This window comes from Anabrus simplex, chromosome 10 (assembly GCF_040414725.1).
Source record: "Anabrus simplex isolate iqAnaSimp1 chromosome 10, ASM4041472v1, whole genome shotgun sequence".
NCBI classification, from domain to species: domain Eukaryota; kingdom Metazoa; phylum Arthropoda; class Insecta; order Orthoptera; family Tettigoniidae; genus Anabrus; species Anabrus simplex.
In genome coordinates, this window is record NC_090274.1 from 11,628,422 (window position 1) to 11,650,675 (window position 22,254).

The 22,254-nt window shown below is 38.2% G+C and overlaps 2 protein-coding genes across 2 annotated transcripts in view; one reads left to right on the forward strand and one right to left on the reverse strand.

Moving 5' to 3' along the window:
• LOC136882117 (U2 snRNP-associated SURP motif-containing protein) overlaps window positions 1-22,254 on the forward strand; it is a 238,506-nt gene that overhangs the window by 49,856 nt on the left and 166,396 nt on the right. The gene's annotated exons all lie outside the window — the stretch shown is intronic.
• Window positions 1-22,254, reverse strand: part of LOC136882118 (solute carrier family 25 member 32) — an 89,227-nt gene that overhangs the window by 33,578 nt on the left and 33,395 nt on the right. The window contains exons 3-5 of the mRNA XM_067154644.2: window positions 20,977-21,235; window positions 10,782-10,895; window positions 523-668 (exon numbers count right to left, since the gene is read on the reverse strand). Of these exons, the coding sequence (XP_067010745.2) occupies window positions 523-668; window positions 10,782-10,895; window positions 20,977-21,235 (519 nt within the window). The remainder of the gene's footprint in view (window positions 1-522; window positions 669-10,781; window positions 10,896-20,976; window positions 21,236-22,254) is intronic.

Below are 22,254 nucleotides of genomic sequence, written 5' to 3' on the forward strand. Positions count from 1 at the left end.
AAATATAGAAAGACACATCAAGTCTGATCTCTCCAACTCCTACATCATTGTAAATTACACTCATATTCCAGTGGCTTTTTGCAGTTTACATACAGTGCCCACATAATGGACATTAAAATCTTTCACAGAAAGCATTCCAAAAGAAGGAAATAAGTAAGTCTATTGCACTGCTGAGCTGTACCGAGAAGCATGTTGTTTAGAGAGACTTTAAAACACTCTGCATTTCTTGTTTTGCTTTCACACGAGCAAGGATGAATTAAAGAACATCTCTACGTCATAAGTGGATGGTGGTAACTGAGTGAAGATCAGTTCACTTTTTCTTTTAATACTTCATAAAAGAAATTTGCACATTTACACAACAGAACATTTAAAGATAATAAATAAAGAACAGAAGGTACATTGCGATTTCCTTAGCCATTTCCAGTGAACTTCTCGTAAATCAAGAAGACGAGACATATGTTGGGTGTGACATGTAAAAGGTATGGGCACAGCCCCTTATAGAATCCCCTGGCCCCTTCATACCTCCAGATGCGCTTAACGCAGTCCCACGAGCCCTTGTAGTCGTGATGTTGGTCCTGCAGCCTGGCTCGTATCACCTGGTATGGGTAAGTGGCAGCTGCTGCAATCAGCTTTGACATGGCAGCGAATGACAGGTACTCCATAGAGCCCTGTGGAACAGAGTATTTGTGTCAGAAAGATCACAATGGAATCTATTACATGTATGTACTTACTCCCCCAAGCTACATTTTGGATATACAGTAGAAGTCCATTATAGCGAGAATTCACAACAGCGGAAAATCTACTCGCTATAGCGGATTGTCGTTATATCGAATTTTTGTATAAAAGTCAGAATATCCCCCATAAACATTAAAATCGGTATGAAACTGCAATCAGTTTGTTCAAAACTTGCATTTCTGTGGATGATACCCATATTTTTCGAAATCCAATAGTACGTGAAAGTGTATGTTTAACTTCATTCTGAAAAAATTACAGTACCGTATTTCACCGAATCCAAAACGAACCCCAGTTTCTCCTTCAAAAAATTTTAATCAGGCTCAAAAAGTGCTTTGTAAAATCATATGAATGACTGTTGTAGACTACACATTTTTAGACAATATTTAGACACCGAACACCCGTGGATTTAATGACAATTAACTTAAAATTGGCATCGTAATACCAAAGAGAATCCGTTGAGCATTTGCCAGCAATACCTATTCCATGCATCTCTACAATATGGCGATCCGCCAGGAAAATATTCTCTCTGTATATAAAACTGTTCCGGCACTTTTACTCAGCGTCAGATATAACCGGCAACCGCTACACGCACATCTCGCTTGCCGGGATCGGCCAATTTCAGCGGCTAGCGATGTATAGGCCTAATCGCGGATGTTGAAGTTCAACGAACGAGTTTCTTGTGCCACAGTATGGACGGATCGTCCTTGCATTTTTCATGCATATACCGCACAATTTCATTTTTGACTTTTAAAAGCATCCTTGTTGCGGACCACTGAATTCATTGTACACTCCACATTTTTTAAGTATCTTCACGCTGATGTCAAATATTGGCTTTAGTTAGGCCTGTGCCATATTTTCTTGCAGCTGCACAATTATTCTACATTTCCAAGTGTTTAGTAACAATTAACTTAAAACTGGCATCATAATATCGACGAGAACCCGTTGAAAATTTGCTGGCAATACGTGTTCCACGTATATGACTATCCATCACAAAAACATTCCTCCTGTCTATAAAACTTCATGTTACTAAGCGGCAGGTACAGTAGACGCATTATAACTCTGCCAATGAGTAGCCGTGGCCTTTCTAAGAATTCAAAGGTTCGCATGTTTTGATGCCATTCTGCAGATTGAGAAACATTTTTGTAGATGCTAATAGAATGTCATTCTCTCTTCAGCATTTCCTGAAATCCAGTGACGTTCCACACAGGCACTGTACAACCCGTTGTCACGGCTAGCAATTTCTAATAAAATAGGCAGTCATTTATTGTCAATGAATTTTGGTGAAAAGAAGCAGCATGGTTACCGTGGTATTCATTACTGTTAGACCGCGAATGCAAGACAACCCTTGATTTTTCGCACGAGATTCCGAAGGGGGAAAAAAAAAAAAAAAAAAGTCGTCTTGCATTTGGAGAAATACGGTATCACTCCACAGTTTTCTTCTTCAAAAGGCGTCACCTAACCTAACAGTGTATGTGTCATGAAAACATATTTGAAACACATGTAGAAAAATGAGTTATACTTGCTAAAAATTTACATGTGAATAGCCTTTCTGAAATTTAACTAGACGTGAGAAAATATGGACTATCCTCTGAAATCAGTGATGTACTCTGCCATACCTCGAGGTGTATCCCATTTTTACTTAATTGCAGTATTTAGCATTAAAATTAAGCGATCGTTTAGTCAGCCTTTATTTTTAACGAGTTAAGAACTGTTATTGGACACGTTATTTACACATTATGAAAATATGTTCTCTTTCATTTGGAATTTCCTTTACAGAACAACAATCGATGCGTATTATCAATTGACTCCGACATCGCCTTTGGACGTCGACGAGAGAACTTGCTAGTTGACATAGCGAGGAAACGATACCGAAGATTATCGACTGTATGCAACATAATCGCTGGGGTGCATCAATTTCGGCAACGGAAAAAATCGTGTGGACTTAATCGCTTGTAATAACGGATGCATCAGTGATAGGGCTCTCGCTGTAACCAAAGGATAGTACACAGTTTAATATAGGAATTTCGAAGAGACAGCAAAACACTGTAGGTATAACAGGGTTCTCATTATGTGCCGTATTCGCCACAGCAGACTTCTACCGTACTGTTTATAACCCAAAGCATCAATAGTCATTTTATCAATATCAATTCAAGAAGACAAGAGCTGAACACTGGATAATTTTTTACAAGTTTTTTACATTAATATCCCTTAAATCACTATAACAATGATTTATTGTTAAACAATATCCTCCTCACTCAATACTTTATGGTTAATGTGAATTTTTAAAAAAAATTTAATTTCACATTTGTCAGATTATACGTGTTATGATCCTCATTGGATATCTTCAGTATACTGCTAAAACTGAAATTACATGTTTTCCCACACCTAAGGGGTCGTGGGTGCAAACTGCGTAGCGCATGGGGATTTGGCCGTTTTACGGCCGGATGCCCTTCCTGACGCCAACCATGTATGAAGGAATATAATCACTATTGCGTGTTTTTGTGGTGGTTGGTAGTGTTTTGTGCAAATATAAAGAGGAGAGTGTTGGAACGGACACAAACACCCAGTCCCCGAGCCAGAAGAATTAATCAGAAGCGATTAAAAACTGAAGTGAGAATGATGTTATGAATCTTTAAATGTTCTCATTAAGAAAAAGGTTACGTTCTTACAAGGTCGTGGTTTAACATCTTCAGTGTGCACTATTGACCACTTGTCGTGATTCCTCTTGATGTTATCATTAGTTGCAAGTCTACTGATCGGACTAGGCGGTATCTGATTGATGACTTATTAAGTGATTGGGTTTGGTACTAAGAAGGATTATAACAAGTGCATAAGTCTCAGTGGTGTGAGTGCCTGTAATTAGAAAGTTGAAGTAAATTGAATGCCAAAAAAACACAAAAATGTTTGTGAGCAACCGAGTTTTGACAAACCTTTTTCACCCAGCTGAACTATGTTTGCATACATGCAACTAATCACAATAAGGGATTACGCTCAATTCTAGTGTTGGCATTAGAAGAAAGAACATCAAAGCCATTTCTTAATGAGCGAACAAGCCAGGCGCTGATTCAAAACTTGTGGGAATAAAGCACTGAAAGCAAGTGCTAGGTGAACACTCCTTTCTTATATCCGCTTTGCAATTTACCACGAGAAAATCAGAAATCTAATGATGGTTGTGTAATCTAAAGTGTTCTGCTAACAGTAACAATTATTGATATGAAAGTGCTCATTTTATAACTGCAGTAGAAGTCCCTTATAGCAAGAATACAAAACAGTGGCATTTACTCCCTATAACGGATTGTTGTTACATCCAATTTTTTGTAAAGTGGGCAAATAATCCATACACACACATTAAAACTGGAATGGAATGGCAAAAAGTTTGTTCAAAACTTGAGTTTTTGTTAATCCTTTCCATACGAGGGCTTAAACGCTAGCAATTTTTCTAATTCCGATACTATGTGAATGCGCGTTCAATTTCATCCTTAAACATACAGTAGTATCACTCTAGAGCAGGGATGGCGAACCTATGCCACGCGTGTCACTAGGTGACACGGGAACACGATTTTGGTGGCACACCACATGAACATAATAATGTTTCTTGTACTATAGACTATACATATCTCGTGTATCGTATAGTCATAGTGTTTCAGGCTTAAGAAATAAATATTAAAAATCTAAATTATAGTTCAGTCGGACGTGCAATATGGCAAGACTTCAACACTGATAGGTCCGGAAATCAAGTGAGATAAATGTCAGATGCGGTCGGCAATCCATTCGCTCATCCACATCAGTCAATTAATGAAGTTCGACGTTTGTGTGGTTGCCAACAGCGCGTAATTTTTCTTAGTGTGTAACTGTACTCTTTTCAATTTTGTAAGGCGAATAGTTGCCAAGAGATTATCCCAGTTTCGAGATTTGGAGAAACTATCGCACTTAATTTCAAACCATCATATTGCACAAATGAGTGATGTTAAGGTCAATTATTTTTGAGTGGTTAGAAATGGAGTTGACTGAATTTAAAGAAAGCAGTACATGGGTGAACAAATTTGTACAACTTGGTGAAGCATTGGTGAAAATCGAGTGTGCTGTTGATGGATAATTTTCTCTCTAGAAGCCGGAGAAATTAATACTTGAACAGTGGAACAGCCTCCCACAAATGTTTTTCGGCCATGAAGAAATTTGCTAAAGCGGTACATACATTGTCTGGGTCATTATACGCCGGCAAGTAGCTATTTTCTACAATGAACGTTGTGAAGTCAACAGTTAGAATCCGTCTTGGTTCACACCTAAGTGCTTCTTGTATGTTATTGAAGACAACAAGTTATGAACCTATCATAAATGACGTTTTTCGGCAATATTAGTATTTTTGATTTCTAGGCTATATCTAATATTCCTTAATAACGAAGAGTGTTACAATGGACGCGTATGTTAGGTATTCTTAAGACTTACATATTGGGGGTTATTCAGCCCGAAGGCAGGTCCGAACCTCCGCAGAGGTGTTCCTGAGCCGGAGTTTATGTGCGGTAGGGTGGCCAGTTCCTTTCCGCTCCTCCATTCTCTTACCCCCCACCAGCAGCGCGTGGCAACCCATCCAACTCCTGACCACGCCCAATGTTGTTTAACTTCGGAGACCTCACAGGATCCGGTGTTTCAACACGGCTACGGCCGTTGGCACTTACATATTTAAAAGTGTATTTTTGCAGTATTGGCAAACACGACCAAGGAACATACAAGTAAAAGTATTATTTTACAAGATATATGTAATAAAGTAATAACATATTATGAAACATAATTTGGAATTAGAGATGGAAGTAGGGGGTGGGGAGGGGACGTGGGTTGTAGCTATTCCAAAGGAAAATAACAAGTGGCACAGTAGACTGTTGGGAATAATAAACCAGACTTAAAATGGCACACTAGTTGGAAAAGGTTCGCCATCCCTGCTCTAGAGGCTTCTGTGGAAAAAGTTTCAGTTTTCTTATTCAACCCGAGTCATTTAACCTAAATTAACCACATAAGGTAGAGTAATGATAACCTTTTCGCTGTAATTTTGCAAAGCAAATAGCCTTTCCAAAATTTAACCAGACAGGAGAACATAAACTATCATCTGAAATCAGCGATGCACTCTGCCATATCTTGAAGTGCATCACATTCTTACCTATTTCAGTATATAGTATTAAAATTAAGTGATTGTTTACTTTAGTCCTTATTTCTAATGAGTTAATTGCTATCAGTCATATTATTTACTGGTATGCTATTATTACGAAAACAAGTTCTCCATTTAGAATTTTGTTTGCAGTACACCAGTCGACAGGGATTACTGCTGATATAGATGTTGATTCCCATAGGGAATCTGAAATATTTGTCCTGAATGAGCAAATTTATAATACCAATATAAATGGTCCGTTATTGGACATTATAAATTTTCCAGCTAGCTCATTCTTGGTTGCCAGCGTTTCGCCCTCGTGTGCTAGGGTGGGCTCATCAGTTGGTACCTAGCACACCTACCAATACGCTGGCTAGTGCATACCGTGGAGGCCACTGCGTAGGCTAACTGGAGCCACCGGCAGTGCCAATGCACTAAGAGACTTTGTCTCATCACTAAAAATTGATGCCTGCTTGGCCATCAGATGATATAGATGTTGATTCCCATAGGGAATCTGAAATATTCGTCCTGAATGAGCAAATTTATAATAGGTGTGCTAGGTACCAACTGATGAGCCCACCCTAGCACACGAGGGCGAAACGCTGGCAACCAAGAATGAGCTAGCTGGAAAATTTATAATGTCCAATAACGGACCATTTATATTGGTATTATAAATTTGCTCATTCAGGACAAATATTTCAGATTCCCTATGGGAATCAACATCTATATCATCTGATGGCCAAGCAGGCATCAATTTTTAGTGATGAGACAAAGTCTCTTAGTGCATTGGCACTGCCGGTGGCTCCAGTTAGCCTACGCAGTGGCCTCCACGGTATGCACTAGCCAGCGTATTGGTAGGTGTGCTAGGTACCAACTGATGAGCCCACCCTAGCACACGAGGGTGAAACGCTGGCAACCAAGAATGAGCTAGCTGGAAAATTTATAATGTCCAATAACGGACCATTTATATTGGTATTAGGGATTACTGCATCACCTTTGAATGTCTTAGAGAGAGTGCTAGTGCACACAGTGAGAAAACAATGTTGAAGATGCTCAACCACAATCAATATAATTATTCAAATGCATAAATATCGATAATGGAAAAAGGACGCTTAAACACCCATAATAACGAATGCATCAAATCGGAAGAAAATACACAGTTTATAGAGAAACTTCAAGGGACAGAAATATGCCGTACTAGCTATAGCAGACTTATGCTGTATATACAACGTACTTCCATAAAAATACAAAGGGTCTGGTAAAATTTTAGACAAATCCCACAACCTCATCCCCAAGCAGCTGCTTAGCGAGTCATTAGCAACTCATGTTTATGCAGAACCTAAATGAATGAAAATTTCGGTTCATATTTATGTACCAGTCCATATTGAACACATACGTGCAAATCTTCAGCTTGTGAACTAAAAAATAATTTGGGCGTAAATGAGTTAATCATGTCATTAGATGTCATAAGAAATGACACTTTTGGGAAACTTAAAAATATGATGGCAGTAGCCATAGACAACCATTCCACAGAATATGCATTAGTAATACAGAAGGGTGTGTTATCCGCAAGTGTGCCTAAGCTGCAAGAAGTAACTTGCCAGCTCCCGGTGATCAGCGCGATATATTCAACATCAGGCAATGTGGTTTCAAACGCCAACGTAAAATGAAGAATAGCTTAAAGATCCAGTATTTGCTTCGGTTGCGGGAATGTAGGTATATATAGATACATGTAATAAAATTCAATATAACTGAATAAGTAATTGTGATCCTGTAGAATTTTTGGAACAGTTGACGTGAAAAAACTAGTAAAATCGCAATAACGGAAACAAATGAAAACATATATGCACAGTGCGCTATTTTTTAAAATGTAAAAAATTCAGGTCATGATTGAAGTAGTCGAAGTCAACGCAAGTCAAAAGTTAAATTTGAATGAGAAGAACCGAAATAAAGGTGGCAGATTTTTTTTTTTTTTTTGAGGTGAATAGAAAAGATAGGAGAAATTAATAGAGGAAGAGGAATAGTGGAATAAGAGAAGAATAAAAGAGATTGAAGTTAAACGGTGTTGAGGAAGGATAAGATATGAAGATGAAGGAGGGATAGTTTAGGGTGGGTTAGGAGGGTGGGTTATTGGAGGTAGAAAATGTGGGTAGGAACTTTGTAAGGCATGGAAAATAGAATTGGGGTTTTGAAATTTAGAATTTTTGAGAAGAAGAATTAGAAAGTCGAAAAGGATGTTGGGTTTTTCAGAAATGTCGTTTAAATTGAAATTAGGGTTGAAGTACTGGTCAAGGTGAATAAAGCAATTTTCAGTAGTGTTTAAGAGGGGGGCCTTTGTTAATGATTTTAAGTATTTTCATGTCTCTTTCAATATTGGTGAAATTATGCTTGGAGTCTTGTATGTGTTGTCCTATGGCGGAGAATCTGTTGTATTTAATGGCGTTGATATGTTCGGAGTATCTGATATTCAAGTTGCGGCCAGTTTGTCCGATGTAGGAGAAGCTGCAGTTGTTACATTTGAATCTGTATACTCCAGATTTAGAAAAAGCATTAGATTTATTTAGTGATTTAGAGTTGTGTAAAATATCAAAATTTCTATTGTTAGTTCTAAAAGAAATTTTCATGTTGTGTTTTTAAAAACATTAGTTATTTTATAAGCATCTTGATTGACAGTGAAAGTGGAAAATGCAGTTGGTTTTGTTATGTCTTTAGATAACGTGGTTTTAGGACGGTGTTTGAATTTGTTGATGATACGGTTTATGAAGGAGTTAAAGCCATTGAATTTAGCGATGTTTCTGAATATTTTGTAAGATAAAGAAGAAGGATGTCTAGTGATAGTTAAGTCTAGAAAATTAAGAGTTTGGTTGTGTTCTGATTCGAGGGTGAATTTAATGTTAGAGTCTATGTTGTTGAGATGAAGTGTAGAGGCTGCGTTGGTTGATTCTTCATTTAAAATTACTAATGTGTCATCGACAAATCTGGTCCAAAAGAGGATGTTAGAGAAATTATTATTATTATTATTATTATTATTATTATTATTATTATTATTAATTTTTGTGTTTTTTAAGAAGTCAAGGTAAATTTCAGCAAGAATGCCTGAAGCTGGTGAGCCCATAGCCAAGCTATCTTTGTGATAAATGGTGTTATCAAAGGTAAAATAATTACTGTTGAGAACCAATTTTAAAATAGACATGAAGTCTTGAATTTCAAGTTTACTCAGGTTACTGAATTTGTTTAGGTTGTTGTTTATGATGGGGAATAATTTGGAAATTGGAATACTAGGGTACATGTTTACAATGTCAAAAGAATGGAGAGAAAAATTTGGTTGGATATCAAAGTTCTTTAATTTGTTGATTAGATCAGAAGTGTTTTTGATAGATTTGTTGGATAAAAATCGACAGTTTTTTAGTAAAAATTTTTGGATGAATTTAGAAGTATTGTATAGGGGACTGGGTCTGTAATTGATTATTGGACGGATTGGAATGTTAGTTTTGTGAATTTTTGGGAGGGTTTTGGCAGTGGGTAGGCCTGGGTTCGACTGTGTTATGACTGTGTCCATCAACTCATAGCGCATGCCAGAACAAGAGAATAACAGACTGTTTACCATATCCCAGTTCATTTCTACATATGGAAAAACTGGAATGTGTAAACAGTAAGCCAGATTATTCCAATGTCTAATTGCATCAGGCAAACGACAGATCTCTGTATCATCGTAAACAGAGAAAAGAAACTTCTAGTAAAATTGTCAACCTGTTCAAGAAGGAAATAACCAAATGAATCATTATAAATTAACACTCTTAAGACATTCTTAGACGCTATGATATATTGCTGCACCGCTTCCGATAATGCGACTTTCAGAATGAAATTAGACTTGACTCAATGGCTGCCAAGATCCGATGTGAAATGTAAAACTGCCATGATCCGACGAGATTGATGCGTAAAGGCTGGTTATCAAATACAGTCTGTTCAGGTTTAAACTAACAGATGACTCGCCTATGCATGTTTGTTAATCCACGGTATCTCTAACTACAACTAAGTAACATTTTCCCTGTGTCAAAGAGAATGTAAAATTCTTATATTTCTTTGAAAGGTTGGCACACGCTGGTCATGTTAAGTGCGCCACGAACGTTGCGCAGCAAGTTTGGCACTAGGCTCTTCTTTTCATTGTGTTTTTACATACTATACTGTGAATTTGTGTAGGATAAGATAGTAAAATATTATTCGTAACATGTGTTAACAATACATTCAGGCTATGTTGTTAGAAAGTGACAGAAATATATCTTCTAGTGATGAAAACAGTGAGACAGATGGTAGCAGTTCATGTGACATATTAGGCCTAACTTGAAATTACTACTACCGACAAAAGTGAAGATAAGAATGATCTTAATGTTAACCAGTGAAACGCAAGTCAACATAACCACGCAACAAACCTCCATTTCCAATTTCAAAAACTAAAATCATTGGACATTTTTAAGAAGAGATTTAAAACTTTCAACATTAAAAGAGAATACAGTTTAATGATTCTAACAGTGACATTGACATGTATGTGAAATAATTATTACTATGCCAAATACTAATTCAAATTTGCAAAATTAATTAGAGAAAATCAAAATGAATAATTAATTTCTTTTAACATAAAGATAAGAGCTAACAAAGTAAATCACAGGGCATATACATGGAAATATCATGAATTTTTTTAAAAAACCCACATCAATATAGCTTCAAAACTGAGGCGAGTACAAAATTTTCAGCAAGACCTTACATTTTGCCTTAATTCAGGTTGGCAGTTATAGCAGTACTACAGCATTTTAGCTTGGCAGGAAACAAGTTAAAAATACATACTCAATCTTGCAGACAGACTGTGTTAGTGTGAGAAACTTTAAGAGATAAGAGATTAGAAAGTTACCAGTTTTGTGTCTATGGGCGACTTCCTGTACTGATTGTACTTGTTCTTCATCTCTTCGTACGTCATGAACTGAAGAGCCCCGTGAGAAACTCCAAATATGCCAGGTACAAACCCCTGCAACAAAACACACATTTTCTTTTCTTCAAATCTACACAAAGGAGAATACACCAACAATGGATTTGGAAGGAATTTGTCAAGGATCACAAATTTTGTGTGATTTGCCTTTTAACAAGCAAGAAAAATTTCTTTCTTTGCTATTTGCTTCACGTCGCACCGACACAGATAGGTCTTAAGGCAACGATGGGACAGGAAAGGCCTAGGAATGGGAAGGAAGTGGCCATGGCCTTAATTAAGGTACAGCCCCAGCATTTGCCTGGTGTGAAAATGGGAGACCACGGAAAACAGTCTTCAGGGCTGCCGACAGTGGAGTTCAAACCCACTATCTCCCAGATGTGAGCTCACAGCTGCGCGCCCCTAACGGTACGGCCAACTTGCCGCAAAAAAAACAAAAGCCTAGTGCACTTGATTCACAATCCTGGAACCTTAAGCATTACTGAGATATTTTAAGGCAAATTTCTTGTGCTTTTATCAATGTAATCTGAACCTAAAATTACCAGTAACAATAGACATGCAATTAATACAAATAAGTTGAGAGCAGTACGTACATACAATATTATTTTATAATTGCATCAGTCATTTATGATGGCGATTTTTTTTTAAAACTGCAGGTTAACATTCTACTCGTCCTGGTGCACCTTTTCACAAAAGGAACGACACTTAAATATCAGCATGTTACTGGTTCTATAAGGTTGATTTGTGTAGGTTTGTAAGTCATTTAAGAAAGGGCACCATGTCCCTGAAGAAGTTCCCATTCTTGAATGACATATTTGCTTATAGGAAGGAACAGCTGCCCGCTCTCATGTCAAGCAGCTGACTACTCCTTCACTTGTTTACTAACTTTGATTACCAAGATAATTCTCAAAAAGTAGTAACAAGAATTGCATAAAACATTAGTATTTTCTTCAAAATTAACTGAATATTCTCAAAAAGGTATCATAGTCATGATAAAAATACACTATAAATGTAAAAATTAGGTCAAATTTTGAAATTAATTTTATTTAAATACAAAATTCGTACAAAATGAAGCTCTATTGCAATTAAAGTCAGTCACAATCACATATTTTCCCTTTACCTGTGTGCTATGGAAAAGAATAACAGGGATTTACCTCCAAAAATGTAGGTAGAATATTTTTCCTTAGTGGCTGCATTTTCATTTAAATAGTCTTGGCATTCCTAGAGCAACCACGACATTACAGCCTGACAACAAAAGAGTTAAGCAGTGTTAAACAAAGTCTCCAGAATATTCTTCCCATACCAAGCACAGGGTTTCCACTTAAATATAAAAGCTGTTATTGTGAGTGACTTTGTTACATTACACACATGGCCTTTGGGACTTTTTGTACAATTCTTTGTGGATATCTTTAACAGTTTAAACAGCCTAAGCTGAAACGTTTTTCAGGTGCCATCACTTTCTTTGAGTTGTTTCGCAGGCACCATTTATGCTGGGTTTTATCTCATCACAGTTCAATATTTAATACATGAAAACATCTACGCAACAACTAAAACCACATTAAAATCCGTTAAGACTGTTCTTAGGTACAGGAATAGCATTCCGGAACTCAACGCAGGATTTCTTCTGTTAAAAAACAAGAACTTATTTGGCCAAACTTTTAAACAGTGCTTTTTATGCTCCACGTGTCATTTTCCGATATCTTAATGGTTTATGTAGCGTAAGCCAATAAATGTGTCACCGGCATTTTACCTTTTAATGTTCCTGTCTTCCATTATAATACAGTTACACAAGTAGAAATAACACACGCAAGTGAAACAATTTTCAAAACAACTAACACTGCAGAAAAAGACAGAATAATCAACATTGAAATAAGAATAATCAGAACGTGCATAAACAAAAACTACCAACAAAATGGACACTGGAGACTAGCTTCTAATGAAAGAGTCTAGAAGGAAATAGAAAAGGTAATGAGCGCAATCAGAAAGAAATGAATCTCGTTCTTTGGAATTCTGTTCAGGACACCAGAAAACAGGATCATCAGAATTACAAAAAGTTATGGATCATTACAAGCAACATTAGATGGATAACAAACATCAAGGAAGAATGAGGGAACTACAAATTACAATTGAAGGTTTAAAAAAATAAATCAAGACACGTTCAAAAAACAAAGCAAGATCAACAGATGCATAAAGGGACTGGGGACCGATTAGTGACAAAGAAAGAAACGAAGTTAAGATTCAAAAGAATAAAAAAGTACTAGGCAGAAGGAAAACTGAAAAAACTGGTTTTATAAAATAGACTGAAATAACCCAAGGCCATAAAATGTAAATAGATAAATAAATATGACATAGCAAAGAAGTCAGCAGACTTGATACAGAAGAAAAATCCAATGTCACATCTGGAAGGATGGCACATTAAGTTTCCAGACTTGCTAGCATAAATAGTATACAAAGTTCTGAACTAACATACATTTTAATATAATAGGGAACATGCATAATCCGGGGTTTTAATTAAAAATATGCTAATCTGGTTCAAAATTTCATGTAGAATTCAAAAATGTGATCAGAATGTACAAATAACTCCAAACATGATAAAAATCTAAATTAAAGTACGAAAATGTCACGCAATGCAAGTACGCGATCTCATTGGTCTGACGTCATTGTGCAGGTTGACTGAATTAGCAGACGAAATAACAGTGTGCTATGAGAAGCACGATACACTTTGCATGTTTCTGCTCTATGTTAGTGTCTAGTACAGTTAAATTCGAGGTCTATACATTAGATAATAATCCGAGTGCAGAGGTGCCAACCTTTGAAGTGGATTATCAGTAATCGCCCCCCACCACCGAGAAAAATTTCGAGTCAAGTCCAAAGCATGCTCCTTCCTTCTCGATAATGACACCCCGTTTACCCTTCCCTCTAGCAATCTATTCGCTATTTGCTTTACGTCGCTCCGACACAGATATGTCTTATGGTGACGATGGGATGGGAAAGGCCTAGGAATAGGAAGGAAGCGGCCGTGGCCTTAATTAAGGTACAGCCCCAGCATTTGCCTGGTGTGAAAATGGGAAACCACGGAAAACCATCTTCAGGGCTGCCGACAGTGGGATTCGAACCCACTATCTCCCGATTACTGGATAGTGGCGTACTTAAGCGACTGCAGCCATCGAGCTCAGTGCAATCTATTCGAAAGTAGATCATATTACACAATAACATTTGCACACAACCTGTAAGTTGTTTAATAAAACAGGCAGAACTCCATAGGATACACCGCAAGGATTATTACATAAAATGTTACTTTAAATGCTGCTCATTCCTTGTAGCTTGTTTCTCACACAGCAGTTGCTTTTCAATGTAGTTTTTCTTGAAGCATCCTTCCGACTGTGATAATGTTTTCGTCTTCTGAACCATAGGCGATTCCAGTGCAGATTTACTTAATGCAGGTCTCACTTCTTTCTCAATCCTTCTGTCAACTATCAGGTACAATAATTAACACAGCAAATACAACATTACTTAAGGACTTATAGTGGAGAAGAGCAGCGCCTGAGCTCCTTCATTCACAATGAATTTTACAATGCTTATTGGTACCAAAAGGAAGTCACAATCGAAGCTTTGTTCGTAGTACAGTCAGAAACGGTTGCCATCTATCAGACGCATGCGCACATTCAAATTCACGTTCGTAGTAGCGATCATCAGAGTTGCTGACTACTAATGTGTTGTTCGTACAAACTTTTCAAACTGTTGGAAGCCATCAGCAAACCGTTGGAACAGTTTCTGTTCCTGGACGTAAACTCTTTCAGTCAGCGAGTCAGAATATGAGCGCGCATACCCACTGCCATCTATGTTCGTTTCATAACTGACCTGAGAATTAGTTCACGGCCGTGATTAGTTGCTGAAGTAACCTTACAAAATAAGTAAAATTTACCAAATATGAAAATATAAATATAACCCACTTCTGTATTTATGTCTAAGTATAGCCTATATATTCAGACTTTAAACGAATACTATGTAGTCATTCACGTTGTTATCTTACCGTGTTTATCAATTTTAATACCTGAAGTTTCGAAAAAAATCCTAATTCATTTCTGAAGCTTACAGAATACAAAACACGTTGGTTCAAAACAGCAGATCTTTCCAACCACTTCCGTTCGTAGTGGAAATTAGCTTGTCATATTTCAAACTAGTTGCCAACCACGCACGCGCATATGGACGATAAATCGAACTATCACGGATTCGTTCTGCGAACAAACCTCGAATAAGAATCGGACATTTTTTCCTTATTTTCTCCTTTTCCGTAGAAAATTATTTTTTCGTGATGTCACCTTTTCCGTAATAATTTCTCCTTTGACCGTAATTCCGTAATCGTGAGGTGAAATCAGTAATAATTACGGACAATCCGTAATAGTTGGCACCGCTGCGAGTGGTATATTTGAGACTTAAAATTAATCCTGCACAGACAGTGAGGCAGAAAACTTATAAATGGTGTATAGTTCCGATGTCCAATAGCACATCGCATACCATCCCAAACAAATTGTTTATAATAATGTTCAAAAGACGCTAAAACTAGGGAAAAATGGATTTTGGCGAGCCGGAGAAATGCTGGTGATATATCGGAAAAGTCTACAGTTTATTTTTCGAAGATCATTTTAACGTAAGTTGAATTTGTTTGAATTTTCAATCACTTTTCCATATGTCAGCTGTTCTAGTGGTAAAACTTTAAATTTTAATTTATGGTGCTTTAATTAAATGCTTCAATTACATCTTGGAATATGAAAGTAATAAACAGTGCATTAATTAATGCTGATTATTAAAGTATTCTCCAAACCTAACCTATGTTTTGGGTGATCCATGTCATGGTAATAAATCAAAGGGGCTATGAACCATATTGACAGCTCTAATTATAACAATTTGTCTTGGCATGCGTCAGTTATTTATGTCTTTATTGAAGAGCTTACATTTGTAAACAAATTTACGCTATAGCTAAATACTCTATAATATAACAAAAATAGGCGTGTACATCATGAAAGAAAACAACGTGAATTTAACAAATGTATATCTCTACACAAAACCAATTCTTGTCTGTTGAGGTCTTATAAATTAACAATGCTCAGTTATAGTAATTATCATAATATTAATGAAATAAATAACATAATTGCACACAGGTGAAAATAGTGATGATGGTGTTTAAAATATTATCCAGCTTAGCCTAAGTTTTAGGTTCTACAAGCCAAGTCAATAAACCGAAGGGTAAAAATACCAGGCGAGTTGGCCGTGCGGTTAGGAGCGCGCAGCTGTGAGCTCGCATCCGGGAGATAGTGGGTTCGAACCCCACTGTCGGCAGCCCTTGAAGATGGTTTTCCGTGGCTTCCCATTTTCACACCAGGCAAATGCTGGGGCTGCACCTTAATTAAGGCCACGGCCGCTTCCTTCCCATTCCTGGCCTTTCCTGTCCTATCGTCACCATGAGACCTATCTGTGACGGTGCGACGTAAAGCAAATAGAAAAGAAAAAAAAAGGTAAAAGTCACAGCACCCATAGACATTCCTGTATTGAACGACTAAAATGTCACCAAGAGACTTTTCTTGGGTGATATGATCAGCTTGTTAAAAGCCAAATGTATTTAATGTTACTGGCTCTACGCCTCACTAACTACTTCTACGGTTTTCGGAGACGCCGATGTGCAGGAATTGAATAATAATAATAATGTTATTTGTTTTACGTCCCACTAACTACTCTTTTACGGTTTTCGGAGATGCCGAGGTGCCGGAATTTAGTCCCGCAGGAGTTCTTTTACGTGCCAGTAAATCTACAGACACGAGGCTGACGTATTTGAGCTCCTTCAAATACCACCGGACTGAGCCAGGATCGAACCTGCCAAGTTGGGGTCAGAAGGCCAGCGCCTTAACCGTCTGAGCCATTCAGCGCGGCAGCAGGAATTTAGTCCTGCAGGAGTTCTTTTACGTGCCAGTAAATCTACCGACACGAGGCTGACGTATTTGAGCACTTCAATTACCACCGGACTGAACCAGGATCAAACCTGCCAAGTTGGGATCAGAAGGCCAGCACCTCAACCGTCTGAACCACTCAGCCCGACTTGTGAAAACTAGATGAAATCATATTGATCTTTATCATGTTTGACTATCCCTCCACCAAGATATTTAATGTTTCTCTTTCATGGGCCCCGGAAGTGGGTAGGCCAGTTGTCCCAACCATAAATATATATTTGTTCAGGAATGACAGATTAAAGACCTATAGTACTATGATCTTTCTTTCTTTCCTTCTTTTTTCTTTCTTAATCAGTTTATCCTTCAGGGTTGGTTTTCCCCTCGGACTCAGCGAAGGATTTCACCTCTATCGCATCAAAGGGCAGTGAGACTTTGTGTATGGTGATACAACTGGTGACGAGGGCCATTACCTCCCCCAGGCGGCCTCACCTGCTATGCTCAACAGGGGCCTTGTTGGAGGATGGGAAAATCGGAAGGGATAGACTAAGAAGAGGGAAGGAAACGGCCATGGCCTTAGGTGCCTGGAGGAGAAGTGGGATTCGAAACCCCTCCACTTAGTTGACCTCCCTGTCAGACTCGTTGGCTGAACGGTCAGCGTACTGGCCTTCGGTTCAGAGGGTCCCAGATTCGATTACCGGCCGGGTCGGGGATTTTAACCTTAATTGGTTAATTCCAATGCCACGGGGGCTGGGTGTGTGTGTTGTCTTCATCATCATTTCATCCTCATCTTGATGCTCAGGTCGCCTACGGGCGTCGCATAGAAAGACCTGCACCTGGCGAGCCGAACCCGTCCTGGGATATCCCGGCACTAAAAGCCATACGACATTTCATTTCAGTTGACCTCCCAAGGCTGGGTAGACCCTGTTCCACCCCTCGTACTATTTGTTTTCAACTTTCATGGCAGAGCCGGGAATCGAAACCGGGCCTCGAGGGGTGGCAGCTAATCACATTAACCACTACACCACAGAGGCGGACTAGTACTATAAGCTAACTGTATGTTTATATTAGTGCTGAAATCCGATTTCTTACTTTACTAACGCTGAAAGCCGGAAAATGTAATGTTATTCTTTAATATGGGAATCAGTCTAGAAGGAAACGTTGAAAGTGATGTGATTTCTATCCAGGTTCGTTGTTATCCTAATACTATGAGTTACAGTACATTGCACGAATATAAAAGATGCCACTTACAAATTTGCTTTTTATCCGCGAATTTCTGCGGCCACAAAAGTCATTATTTTTCAAGAATGATTCATCTACACACGGTAGGTTGTCTGACTGTGCTGTTTTGAACCTTTCTGTCATTTTGAAGTTATTCACGATCACAAATAATAAACAAACGGCTTTTAGTAACGGCTAATGCACAACGGCTGGTAGAGCTGCATGCGGTAGTGGATTGTGACGTCACAGCGCGCCGCTTACGTCAGAGGACGTTTCACTCGCCTTGCGGAAAGGCACTTTAAAAAAAAATTTTAATGGTAGAAAACAAGGCAACTTACCACAATGTAATACGTTTATGTACCATTTCATTGGTGTACTTTTCAAAAAAAAAATATTTTTGAAAATTATGCATGTTCCCTATTTTAGCCCATACCCTTGCATATATGGAAAATTATTTTCTGGCAATTTACAGAACTTATGAATCACGAAAAAGAGATCAACCCAAGGAAAACACTGTGAGAAGGTACATAACATAGCGATCACCAAAACGCAATTTTATTTTGGGCGAGTATGTTAAAGTTGCTCTGTCTCAGGTCTTTAGGAGACAATAGGGGGTGGGGGAATGAACTGGGAAGGAACTGGCCACAGCCTTAACTAAGATAGTCCCAGCCTTTGCTCAGAGTGGAAATGGGAAAACATAGAAAACCATCTTCCGGGATGCTCACAGTTCGGTTCGAACACACTATCCTCGAGTGCAAGATCATAGTTACATGACCCAAGCTGTGTAGCCAACTCGCTCGGTAATCAATAAAATGATTGTAAACTTAAATTTCCCCTCAATTAGGAAGTCGTACAATCTGAGTTTCCCTAACAATGATATGAACTATAGTATATTACAAATGAAACAAATCAACTTGAACTGAAGTGCCGAGCGTAGAATCGACCAGATTCCATTGGTTAGAAGTTTAAATACTAACGAATTTACGAGCAATACCAACTTTATACAACAAACAAATTAAACAGACCCAAAAAAGAAATGCAGAGAATGGGCAAATAACACGTTTGGAGCAGTAAGACTGAAGTCTCACAACACGTGCTGCACTTAAAAGGTGTAAATACATTTGAAGATCTCAGTGAAATAACTAGCAGAAAGGACAAATCTTAACACGATGTCGAAGAGTTTAGTTGACAAGGCTTTGCATTCTACACAGTAAGCAGAAGGCAAGGAAGTAACTAACAAAACCATTACTGTTAGCAAGATCCCAACGAGAGGAACTTTCTGGTTATGCTACGAGGTGCTAGTGATGAGACGTGCAGTGAACCTGGGCATTGTATCTGTGGCCAGCAATGAAAAATGCTCTTTGTTCACTTATCTCCGTCTGAACTGCGGCATTCTTGAGGTTATTAATGTTATTTCTGAGCTCCGACTTAACAGACTGAGATAAAACCAAGTGTACGGAGATTCTGAATATCTAAACTTTAATATCGGCAAGTTTTAATTAAAAACAAAACAATAGCAATTTTTGTCTCAATTTAAACAACAGAAGTAAAAAAAAAAAAGTGAATGTAGTGTTCGCATGGTGTATGCCATCAACGCTCTTAAAATTGTTACAAGGAAATGACTGTATATTCTGTACAGACAATACATTCATTAAGGCCTGTACTACGACAGGCAGATAAAAGTGCGGTTTAAATTTATGTGGCAGTTTACACATTTATCTGGCAGTTTGGTCGAAAACGCATACTATGGCTTTCATTTATGTGCAATCTGGGAGAATATTCTCGAGTTTAGCTATACCAAAGTTGGAGAGGCAGTTCACACTCTTATCTGGGACTTTGCTCCTATCGGGGACGCTACTGTAAGAATCAAGATGGCTACATATCAAGACAAATCTACATCTGCATGATGCTATACAAAAAGTAAGTTGTTGTAATGCAATCTATGTATATATTTATATCACACTTCCTTTCCAGCTATCTGAAGATTTCCCAAGCTAGCAAGTTGTTGTAACTGTGTACATGAGTTGCATGCAAGCAACTCAACAGTAAGTTTCCAAGGTAGCCATAGTCGTTACGGCAACATCTTTTGATGCTGCCACGCAGTTATTTATGGGTTCAAGTCCCAATAGTCTAATAATTTATCTTCTAAATGTTAGTCTGTAGGGTACTAGAGGGGATAGTACACATTTCCCAATCATTAGAGTGTCAAAATTGGGTTCTATTCAAAATCTCCCTGCGGCGTTCATATGGAGTAAGGGTATATGATGTTCATGGCGATTCGTCTGTTGATTTAGGACGATAAGATTATATTTCTTTAATTTCATAACAACTTGCCAATAAGTATTTACACTGAAGTGTGATAAATGCTTGCCAGTTACTATTTTAACATTATCTTGGAAAAAAAACTACTTATTAAATTAGCAACAATAAAATGAATTAATAATAATGATGAATTATGAATATAAATTTCACTTTCACTGTAACGAGCATCCTCTTAAATAGTATTTTAAATAAATACCATGTGGTACGAATTATTTGACGAGATAATTATCAAATTATAACACGACCTTTGCGTCCAGGTTACATTTTTAGTTATTTTGTTTTCTATAATTTGAGTTTCGTTACATAGTCAATTACTTTTAACATTTCTTTGTTATGTGTAGATTTCAGTCCTAATTCTGTTTTTGACCTGAAATTCCACATTACAGCTTAATAAGAGTCTGGTATTGGACTCTAGTAATACAATTTCAAAAGGAATAGCGCTAAACAAACGAAAACACCAGGGAAAACGTATACCACCGCGCTAAATTTCACTATATTTTCAGCAACCTTATTACCAACGCAATAAAAATTTTACTACTTCTTCCGCATAACAATACAGTAGTTAAAATTCCGGTGGTAGTACGCAAGAAAATATTCAGTGATCCTAAATTCTGAGACTATACACATAAAGCACTTACCCTATACAAACCACGGATGCCCTCATTACGATATATTTTGTTAAGTGCATCCATCATTCCAGCATATCGTTTACTATCTGGCAGTTTTGTAGTGTCCAAGTCGCTGTACTGCAAACACAAACGAGTTTTCACCACCCAGATGGGGTTCGTCATGATGAGAGTGAGGATTCCAGCTTCGGCTGCAGCTATCATGTGCAGCGTTGGTCCCAGAGGCTTCTTCGTGTTCCCATTCTGGATCCAAGTCTTGATTGTATTGTAACTGTAAGTTAAGAATATTTCCTGACATCCCTAAAGCAAGCAGTCATTAAATTACAATACTACACAAATTACACTACATAATCTATAGATTAATCTTCCCCCTTTCGAAAGCATACCTTTCAAATTTCTATCAGATGTTGACATACTAATCAAGACCACAAGTACAGAAATACACTGATCATCTAGAACATTATGACCTCCTACCTACTATCGATATACACCCGTCCAGGCGATAGCAGCGTCACCTGATGAAGACTGACTGCTAGTCAGACATTCGCACAGTCCATGTAATATCAGTGAGCATGCTGTCCATGTGTAGAATGGAGAAGGTGCGCGATCCGAGTTTGACCCAAGGGTAGATTGTGATGGCCCGGAGGCTCGGCACGAGCATTTTGAAAACTGCACTTGTCATGTGTTTGAGGAGTGCTGTGGCGAGTGTCTTCAACAAGTGGCGAAACCAAAGTGAAACAACGTTGAAACGTCAAGGAGCGAGGCGGCCACACCTCATTACAGATGTTGGACGTCGTAGACTGGGCAGACTGGTAAAACAGGACAGGCGGCAAACTCTGGCAGAACTAACATCAGACTTTAATGCTGGGCAGAGTACAAGTGTGTCTGAACACATAGTGCACCGAACACTCCTAAAGATGAACCTCCGAAACCGATGACCCGAGCATGTGCCAATGTTAACACCACGACATCGTTAACTACGACTGAAATGGGCACATGACCCTTGTCACTGGACGTTGGCGCAGTGGTAGAGCATTGCATGGTCTGAAGAATCCCAATACGTTCTTCATCATGCCGATGGGAGGGTGCGAGTTTAATGAAAGGTGTAGAAAACAGCTGCTAAGTGCTCAAGCTACTGTCATCCTTGTCGTAGCTCTCTTCAGTATTTCATGGAAGATATGAGTGAGTCAGGGCAGGGACCTCCCGGGTGACCTCTCCTTGTATTGTGATTTCATCTGGTTTCCCCGTAGGCATCTGGAGTGCGAAACAAGCCCCAAGGATTCTAGTACT